The sequence below is a fragment of the Leguminivora glycinivorella genome, chromosome 2, assembly GCF_023078275.1.
Source record: "Leguminivora glycinivorella isolate SPB_JAAS2020 chromosome 2, LegGlyc_1.1, whole genome shotgun sequence".
Classification (NCBI taxonomy): domain Eukaryota; kingdom Metazoa; phylum Arthropoda; class Insecta; order Lepidoptera; family Tortricidae; genus Leguminivora; species Leguminivora glycinivorella.
Genome location: NC_062972.1, coordinates 20165263 through 20176350, shown reverse-complemented (window position 1 = coordinate 20176350; position 11088 = coordinate 20165263). Strand labels below are relative to the sequence as shown.

The 11088-nt window shown below is 35.9% G+C and overlaps 1 protein-coding gene across 1 annotated transcript; it reads right to left on the bottom strand.

Annotated features, from left to right (window-relative positions):
* Positions 1 to 340: 340 nt before the first annotated feature.
* On the bottom strand, positions 341 to 5120 carry LOC125237146 (phenylalanine--tRNA ligase alpha subunit). Its single transcript, XM_048144125.1, has 6 exons — positions 4768 to 5120; positions 3252 to 3606; positions 2697 to 2974; positions 2340 to 2480; positions 1706 to 1913; positions 341 to 598 (listed from the first exon to the last, which is right to left on the bottom strand). Exons 1-6 carry the CDS (start codon positions 5038 to 5040, stop codon positions 378 to 380), a joined length of 1476 nt encoding a protein of 491 aa, XP_048000082.1. The 5' UTR covers positions 5041 to 5120; the 3' UTR covers positions 341 to 377.
* Between the last annotated feature and the right edge of the window lie 5968 nt (positions 5121 to 11088).

Below are 11088 nucleotides of genomic sequence, written 5' to 3'. Positions count from 1 at the left end.
CAATTGGAACCCTAGGCCATTCTACAACCATGTCAAAATGACAAGCAGTAAGAGGTTTCTTGCAATCTGATTTATAACGTCACTATAACGTAGTTCTACACCTACAGTGGCCTAGGGTTCCAATGAGACGACACACTCAAAGGTTATGACAGATGGCGCCACCCTATAAGTCCATACGTGAGAGCGAGAAGATGATATGTTTTTTTCTCTCTCTCACATATGAATGCCAGTGACATGCCTAGACACTTGCACAGGCGCCGTCTGGCGGGATAAAATGTCAGTGTCCCTCCTCATTGGTTGACTTTACATACTATATTATTGAAAGTAAGTAGTCATAATACACATTTTAATTTAAATAATTTAATGCATCAAACAAATCACTTATCAAGCCTGCATATCGGGTTGTTCTGGACCATCTGCAGGTCGACGCGCGGGCCGACCAGGTCGCGGATGTTGTTGAGCCCGTACTTGATCATGGTGGGGCGCTCCAGGGACAGTCCCCACGCGATCACGTTCACGTCTTCAGGCAATCCCATGGGCAGAAGCATCTCGGGACGGAAAACTCCAGAGTTGCCTATCTCGATCCATTTGCCGAGACCTGGAAATAAATATGAGTATTCGTTGAATTGTCGTTATTCATATAGGTATTTGTGTGCGTGTGGATTGAGTGAGCACCTTCCGAAAATAAGAAAAAATATGCTGATCATTTAGTAAAAGTCAATTATCAAAATTGAACGAAACTCCCCAATCTCAATTTGACAATGGAAAGGCGGGGAAAATCAGGAGCCGACATAGTGTGGTCACCCTACTTGATACAATTGTATGAGAAAAGTTATGTCTGACTGAATATCTTTAAAACCAGACAACGAATATAAAATATTAGATGGTGGATATTTAGTAAAAATTTTTACTAAATGTTGAAGTACTTTCGAGTGTCTGTGGTGCTACAAATCGTAAGATATTTACATTTTTAACTTTCTCAAAACGTGTGGACTGAGTGAGCACTTACAAAAATTTATTATTAGAAAACCTGACACGTTAGTGGTTCGATTTGTATTTTACAAATTCCCATTTCACTTTTACTAAACTATACACATATAATAGCGGTCTAAATCATGTTTTTCATCAAAATTCGGCTTTTCAAAAGTGTGAGGATTGAGTGAGCATAAGAAACTATTTGTAAAAAATTAAATAAGTCACTAGGTAATCTAAAATTTATAGAGGTAGGTTGGCATATTTTTTACTAAATGTTAGTATATAAATATTATATGTTAAATGAATACATTCACTGTTTTCGTTGGTAGTTTGTGAGAACTGAGTGAGCACATGTTAATGACTGTATCTTTTGATTTGTCTTTTTACAAATTCAGAGATTCGTTTTACAATTGTTTTAGAACTTTTACTAAATGATCAGCATATTTTTTTTTATTTTCGGAAGGTGTTCACTCAATCCACACGCACACTAGGTATTTTAAGGTGAAAACTGTTCAGATTTTATCTAGTAGGTATCGTGTACAGCTCCGGCACAAAAGCTTGAAAGTTTCACGTATAATTCTATTAATGTCACATAGTTCTTCAACGGGATTTAAAAAATTAAGGTCAAGTGTCGGCCACCTCCAAGCCGCGCGCCGCAACCACGCCGTCCACCTGGTGGAACTCCGCTAAGTGGGTCTAGAGTCGATCACAATGGAGACTGATAACTTACCCTCATGGAACGCAAAGATCTCCATGCTAGGCTCTGTGTAAGGGTTGTAGGCCGGCTTGAACTGCAGGCGGTTGAAGCCGAGGCGCTGGAAGAAGGCGTCGAGCACGGCGATCAGGTCGGCCAGTCCAAGCCCGCGCGCTGCGATCACACCCTCCACCTGGTGGAACTCTGCTAAGTGTGTCGCGTCCAGAGTCTCATTGCGGAACACCTGAAACAACATTTATATTCGTAAAAAAAATCGAGAAAGGCGTGCGAGGCGTGCTATGCATCATAGTACGCTTTATTAAAAGGAATCGTTCGCCGAGTTGCGCTAAGCTTTCGCCACTTATCGTGATGAGAATGGGATTAAAGATAACATATTTACCATATACATATTAGTCCGCCTACCCCAGCGCATTAGGGAGACTCCAATGCAAGCTAGGGGATGACCGGGGCACGGCGCGATATACTCTAAGTTGCTCCTCAACGCGGCATAGAGAGAATCCTCCGTAATGTTCCGAGGTTGATCTTAGATCTTTCAAATGTATGCCTTTGATGTCATTAAAATAGGCAATATTATACATAGATATAAATAGAAGCTCCGCTCCACCGGTTTGCGCAAGCTTTTGGGCACAAATACTTTAATTTGTCTTACCTTATCAATACTGAAGTACTTCTGCGGTGTGAACTCTTTTTGCTGTGCTAGATGGTACAGCATCCGCGCGCTCACGGCAGTAGTATGGGTTCGCAGTAGATTCTTCTGTGCCTCCTCTATCTTCCAGTCGTAACGGTAGCCCTGATCAAACAAATAGTAAATTATGATATAAGACAAGATACGAACAAGGGCCATATACAGTAAAAACAGATGCAGTTTTTTGATGTGAAGTTTAAATGATAAGTTTATATATCCGATTTAAGCTGCAAGGTGAAAGAGAGTGTGGCGTGATTTCTTAAATCGTTAGTACTAAAAGAATTTGATGTAGCTGATGTAGGTAAATAATAATAAACCCACCTGGGACCCATAGCCTCCCTCACTGTGCACCTTCTTAACCTTTTCCAAGTACTCCATAGGGAACTGATTGCACGTCGCCGGTGAAGACACGAAGAAGGTGTCGTGTGCATCCCGAGCAGGGTGCTGCTGCGGCTGGAACAGTGCGTCGAAGTTCCAGAACGAACTCTCTACGTACTTGTTGGTCGGCATCTCGGAAAAACCCATCTCGAGGAAGATTTCGCGGAACTCTGAACGCACTTTGAGGAGGGGATGGAGGTGGCCACATTCTGGCGGTTGACCTGAAAAAGAAGTTTATTGAACAAAAAAGACATGGTAGTAGTTTGTGAAACAGATGGGGCCAGGATTATGTGTCAAGTCGTATTTAACAATAATGAACTTCATGGACACACTAATAATTGAGCTCATAGACCACTAGAGTTATACCAATTGAGATAGCCCTGCTTGAACACTTTTAGGTAAACCAATTACATTAACACTTGCACCAAGGGGCCGACGAAACCATTAGCATTCTAGTTGGGTGTATTAAGTTTCGGTTATAATTTGTGAAAGACTTACCAAGGGCATCAAAATTGTAAGGTTTGAATTCTAAAGTCTTCCAAGATCCAGTCAAAAGCATTTCACTAGTTAAATCTGTTTCTAACTTTTTAATACTTGTGGCAAACTGTGGGCCTTTGGAGAGCAGGAAGCTTTTAATGGTGATCTCTTGGAGCAGTTTGCGCTTTTTGTAATCATTCCGAACATTGTCAGGTAGTGTGTCTAGGCCTTTCTTCACTTCGTTCAGGTGGTCTTGCACTATGTCTGTGATAGAGTCAACTTTACGTTTCACAATTGGGGCACCTCCAGATTTATCTATTACAATCCAGCCTGATGACATAGCTTTACTGAAGCCAACTTTTGCATTTGGTGATGTCTGTAAGAAAATAATGTAAAAACCATAGAGCAACTAAAATTACAATGACAATATAGTATATCACGGTACGGTCAAAAAGGTAATCACGGTCTATATCCCGGTCAATATAAGTCTAGTATATCTATGATTAAAAACAAACATACAATACAATTATTTTTATTGCACACCTCACATAGTCTATGATAAACAAATATGACAGATGGATGGAGAACAGAGAAATACTCACCGCTAACCTGCATGTGACCATTGCAATAGGTATGCAATAGGTGGTACAAAGAATGAATATAAAAAGTCAAACAGAAACATTATCATTGTAAGTGCGTTTTCACATTCAATATCCCATACATCATAGGCACCATCTTGGATTTTTTCCATTGAAATCCTTCCGACATCCAATATCGGATCGGATAATGTGAAAACAGACTAAGGCCACTTATAAATACAAAGCAACCAACACTTCCAATTACAACCTCATTAAAGCAAGTTTCCAGTTTGACAATGTTAAGAAATAACAACATGGTACGAAACAGATGGAAAAAGGAATGATGGTGGCAAAAATTGGTAAATGAGTTCAGGAGAGCACAACCATCTGTATCTCTCTAAAACGTACATATAGTTTTAAATTTTATTTCAAAAACAAAAAATATATAAGAGTTTTGAATGATTCACGGTTATTTTCATTAGACTACATACCGAGATTGGTAAGAGAAGCCATTGAGATTCACAAATATAAAAATTTCAATCGTGAGGATGGCTTCAAACTATCTAATGTATGGAATCCAGTGATTTGTTTGTGTAAAAAACCGGTGAAGTCAGAATTGAACAAACGTAGTGACACTGTGAGTGTAGTGTGTTTGGACAGACAATTGAGTGTGAATGCAACCAGTGGTAACGCTGAAAGTGAACGCAGCCGACGCGCGCGAAGGAGGGTAGATCGCGCGCTGTCTATGCAACTTTAACATCCACCCGCCTTCGTCAGTTTTCCGTGATCATGATGCATGAAACTGCGTCGAAATATCGGGAGCTCGACAAAAATCAAAAAGGTAATCACGGTCTATATCCCGGTCAATATAAGTGTAATGAAAAAATATAAAGATAAAAATATCAAATCTTATCAATGTTTAAAAAAGGTGACCACTTATCAATACCTTCCATACATACCTTCATTAACTCTGCTTGTGATATGCCATTTTCAGGCACGCTTTTGTATAAAACTGCCTCGTGGCTGCCTTTATCAGCAACTAATTTCCCTTCCTCAGTCAGCTCCCACTTTGTACTCTTAGCTGCCTCCGAAATCACCATCTCTAAGGCTTCCAAACTTTTTACTGCACCAACTATTTTCTGATGATCCTCGCCAAACTCACTAGCTAACTTTAGAGTGTCCACTTTATCACTCTTCTCTAAGTAATGTAAAATCCTTTCGTTTAATTCCATTTTGTGATTTTAGGTTACGGGAAAAAATATCACTAAATACTTATTCCTCTCAACCGGCCACTGCCAAGTGCCAACATGCGATATTTCATGCATGTCAATATTGTCAATGTCATGATGACACTGTCAAGCAAAGTACGGAAAGAGATGTGCATTACTATTGGAATTATACGGTTTTTACGGTTCCTCGGCCTAAACTTGAGAAACGGAATGGCCATTTGTGATGAGTTATGTAAATCGATTTTCCCTTTTTTGTGCACATTTTCAGCACAAAAAAGTGACATGTAGCGATAACCTGGAACATTATTCACAACAAGGGCGAACGAGTGGATCTAATTGGCCCTATGTCAAGTTTGTGAGTGTGGCCAAGGACAAATCGAAACGAGATTATCTATAGAGCACTATAGAGTCCCACCTGACAATTTAACGGCTGACGGCTGTTTTTGGATTAGAAACTTGCATTTAGATTTCAAGCAGTAAAAAAAACTGCAAAGCGACAGTTGATGTTGAACCATTGTCATCGGTGAGATAATTTCGACGAGGAGTTCGCGTGCCTTTGCTTTTGCGAGTCCTTAATTCTTAACCCGTGTACGGTATTGTTTAATTTTGTTTCTGTCGCAAGCATACCATACTCATCAGGACATTACAGACGGAATTTTAAAACAGTTGAACAGAACTACAATTTAATATTTAATGATAGGGAATATATTCCCTTTATTTGTATAAAAGTGTTAAAAACCCCACCGAGGAACATAGTATATCAATATGATATTCTTATAAATAACTTCAATGGCTTTAAAAAAACTACCCTCAGATCTTCAATCCAAGTTCCATGCATCTTCTCAGATAAGAAGTTTTAAAACAGCTGTGGAAGAATTGGTATGTATATTTTATTCATAGCAAAGTTATCTTATATTTAGAAAGATTAGCATGCAATGAATAGGGTTAAAATTAATCTAACACCAGTCATTTATTTATTTGAGTTTTATTGCATATTTATTACCAATGTTATCTAGGTATATAATTCACTTGATGCCAACGCATCATCCATTGCTATAAGAATTGATGCTAAAGAAAATTACATACAAGTTGTTGATAATGGACATGGAGTTGCAAGAGATGATTTTGAGATACTGGGAGAAAGATATACTACAAGTAAATATGAAAAGTCTTTTTCATCTGAATCTGTTCCTTATGGTAAATATGGGCAGACACTAGCTAATCTGATAGAAATCTCAGAAAGTGTTAAAATAACTTCAAAATGTTCAAATACTGCAGAAACTTGGATGAAGCATTTTTGTAATGGTAAAGAAAAATGTTCTATCATAACTGAGAGACCTTCAGTGGGAACAACAGTAAGTGTGTATCATACTTGTAAATTATGGTACCTACCTAATGTAATGTGAGTAAATGTACCTATAAAATCTGTTTTAGTTTATCAATTCTAAGCCTTATTATTACAGGTGGAAATAAAGGGATTCCTTTACAATCTTACAATTCAGAAAAAAGCAGTAAAAGCATTGCAAGAAGTTCAAAACATCAAAATGTTTTTGCAACAGATTGCTCTGATACATTGTAATACTTCTATTAGCTTAAGAGATAACTCTCTTAATGAACTAGTTGTTCAAATTCACAAAAATAGAGATATTCTTCAGACTTTTGAATCAGTTCTGAATATTTGCACAAGCAATCTGCAAGAATTTCAGGTACAGAAGAATGAGTACAAAGTCACTGGGTTTATCCAGATGGATACAGAAGAAACAAAGGGTTATCAATGGATATGTGTAAATGGAAGGTTTATTGATAACTCAAATCTGCATAGGATAGTCAATGGAAACCTAACAAAAGGTGCACATATAAGAAGAAACCATAAAACTAAGGTAATGATCATCTTGATGGGTAGTGGGTATGGCTAAGGGGTTGGCCAAATTCAATCCTAATTTAGATTTTTTGAACATAAGTCGCGTATCCCTTTAACGCACTTGATACAACGACTTATTAACATTTTAAGAAATAACATTTATTTTAAAAATGTATAGTCACTCGGTCAAAATATAAACTTACCAAAATACTGAAAATCGGTTATAAGTTTTATAAAAACCATGATTAATTTTTCAGATTTACAACAATGAACACGAAAAACCAATCTCGAAATATAAACTTCCAGACTATTTTATATTTATAAAATGTCCAAAACATGATTATGATGTTGTATCCAATTATAAACAATACATTATAGAATTCAAAAACCTAGTTCACATAAATAATCTGTTAGATAAACTTATCAAATTTTACATGGGGGATATTACTTTAATGGAAGTTACATCAACTAATAAGAACCCAATCAGTACACTTAAAAATGAGGCACATGAACTGGATACAAGGAATAAAATTAAGAAAATAATGCAAAAAATATTAGGTTCTCAGCGAAAGATAATGAATGGATCTAATTTACATAATGGTGTAAAAGGTAACTAGGATCATTAGAAAGTTATTACTGTTTATAAATTTATTTAAAGCTTTACAACGTGTTAAAATAATTAAATTTTCACTTATAGGTAAAATAATGAAACGGAAAGCTAAGAAAAAGTGCCATCCACAGGCCAAAGCCAAATTAAAGTTTGAAGATCCTAATGACCAAGAAAAAATATGCGAAATAAATGACTTACGAACCAATAATGAAGCTGTTAATGAAGCACCCTGCTTATTCTCAAATAGCGAAAGATGTAAAACAATAGAAATTACAAAGTACCAACAAAAGTTTGGTAAGAACGAAAACCCACTACATGATAAGCAAAAGATCTTGAACAAAATAGACAATATAAATAATGAAATATTAAACCAACAACTAAAACGTAACAAAGAAAATCCTTTGCTCCCAGCAAACCATTTCCCAGAAAAGATATATAATTGTGAAGATACAGTTTTATACAAATTTAAAAAAGAAACAGATGACGTACAAGAACGCTGTAACCGATTAGCGAAAAGAGTTGACCATTTGCTGAATATTAAGAAAAGAAGACAATTTAAAATATTTACCCTTGAAACAGTACATTACAGCAATGTTATCAAAAATAACAAAAGCATCTCTGTACGCAAAAAGATAAATGAAATAATAATCCATGAATATGTGCCTTTAGCGCAAAAAATCTTGACGGCAAATAAGGAGAAAACGTTGTTTAATGATATTAAGAGGTCAAATGATCTTCTTTGCCCTATCACAAATATCATTAACCAGAAAAATGTTGAAGCCAATTTAAACCACGCGAAAATAGTTCCGCCGCAGGTAAACTTAAACAATTTTCACGTTACTGAAACATATTCTTATATACCGGGGCCAACATATGAAAGCCATCGTTATCTACAAAATACACAAATACAATCACCGCAATGTAACTTAGCCGAAAAAAGTACGAAGAATCAATTTATTAGCAAAATATCACTAGATAATATGGCATCGCCGATTACTAATAAAAAAGCTGCTAAGAACCATAAAGTGACAAAAAATATAATGCATAACAAAAAAATAACCAATCCGGAACTCACAGATGAAGTCAGAACATCATATTCTATACACTTTACTAAAACTGATTCACAGATATGTCAAGCACATCAATCAGCAGTAAACGTATCACATGTTTCAACTGTAAATAATAATGATCATATTGGCTTTGGGAGTACTTATAACATTGCACGAGACACAAAACAAACACAAAATCTATCAAGACATGGGACAGCTAGTTTTCATGCAACAAATGTAACACCAAATGTAATGCCAAATGTTCATACATATAGTGAACAATCTCCCAATATTGTCAATACAAAGAAGGATACTGCCACTACTGATGAAAGATTTGACCACAACGTTATATTCATTTCTAATTCTCAGTTAGCAAACACTGGAACACATGTTACCGAATCGATTGAACCAACTAGCATTTGTGAGGCTGTTATAGACACTACCGGTAGTCAAAATTATGAAGAAATTTTAGAAGATACTTTTATGTTCCATTTTACCAATGACGTTATTAGAAGCAATACCGAAATCCAACCAACAGGAGAGCTGATCAAATTCGAAACTGAATTAAAACGCAATTTCACTGTACATGGAGATGACTGTGTTAATGATTGCTTAAATGTTATTATGAATAATAAGATGGCCCCAGAATTTGATGGTATTAACGATGAATCTAATAACTTTCATTTGAAGAACAGACGCCGATACATTCCCAAAGGTGACCAATGTATTTGATTAACGCTTTACTTAACAAGTTAACACCATATGGATGACTCCATCTCATGTAAGTTTAATGTTTTAGGGATGTCTCCGATATTACAGCTTTGCAACATGAAAGATGTGTGTAACTATGAAATAGATAAGGATTATTTCGAATCAGTAAGTTGATTGGATTTTTCTACTGAAAGTACAATACATATTTATATACACACAAACACAAATAAACTTATGCCTGTGTTCCCAAACGGGGTAGGCAGAAACTCTCATGAAACTGCTCATGCTTCAGTGCCACTCTTAAGCTCGAGTTTCCTAAAGCTGAAGCTTTAACTTGGAAGGGGAAAATAAAACAAAATTATGATACTGCGGTGTCAGATTGCTAGCCCACACAATAATTGAACCCATCCCATAGACGTCACATTCGACTTCTACTACGCCTACGGGATGGCGAAATTCTTACATGGGAATTTTACACAATATACTCGTACTTATCTTATACTTTTAAACGAGCAATTCTTGTATATTTATTTATTTATTTATTTATATATATATTTATTTACACTGACGATCTCGGAAACCGCTCTAACGATTTCGCAGAAATTTGTTATGTGAAAAATCGGTCTAACTTATCCTTAGGTCCCGGAAAACGCGAATTTTCGAGTTTTCATGCGTTTTTCTTCGCGCGCCATCTCGTGTGCAGTAGTTGTACTGTTAAGACAGAATTCTTTCGGTCGATGTAAGTACTATTTATTGCAAACACTAGATGGCGACACAGGTCAAGGCTAAAACGAATAGAAAATACACTATTTGAGTTTTTGTGGCGAAATGCGCGCCATCTCGTGTGGAGTAGTTGTGTTGTTAAGGCTGAGAATTCTTTCGCTCGATGTAGGTACTATTCATTTTTGAACTAGATCGCGACACATGTCAAGGATACGAAACAGAACCGAGCGAAGCTCGGTTGCCCAGATATTTCCATATTAATCAAATTATTTTCGATTATTATATTTCCAGACAGTTTATAATAAATTTGCACGGGATGTTCAGATGCATTCAGAAATCTTTGAACCAAAGATTCAACACTTAAAAGAAGCTAATACAAGAGATATTCAGAAAGTAGATGTCAAATTGCATAAAGACAGTGCTGGTCTCACATTTAATGCTGACTCTTTACAAAACGCTAAGGTTCATAACTTTTCTATTTATTTTTTAATAATTTATGTAAAGTAATATTTATATTCCTATCTGTCGATATTGTTTCTTAGGTTCTAGGTCAAGTTGATAAAAAATTTATTGCTACAATTTTGAATGGAAATGCTAATCGTTCCCATAATTGTTTGGTTCTATTCGACCAGCATGCAGTGCACGAAAGAATAAGACTCGAGCAAAACATGTCAGGTTAGTAAGAAGAAAATAAAGCATAAAAAGAACTATTGAAATAACACATGTAAATACATATACGATTACTTTTAATTTCAAAGTCTGTAATTGAACTAATTAAAGATTGAATCGGTAGAATCATCTATAAATAATCAATGGTTTTGTGTTGTATTTTTCAATGCATGTTAATAGACTAGTTAGAGCTGAGATATTAAGAAACATCATTTCTTAAGTCACTGATTAACAGCAATGTAGTTTATGTAGTATTCCTAATAGTGTTTCTGTAGATCGTTATGGTGATTATGGCTGTAGTACCTAGTAGTGTTCCTGTAGATCATTATGGTGATTATGGTTTACAATTTGCCAAAGCTATAAAATAATCTAAATGTATGAATTTTCGTTACATGTAGATTATATATCTCAAGATCGGTGGAAAAGCA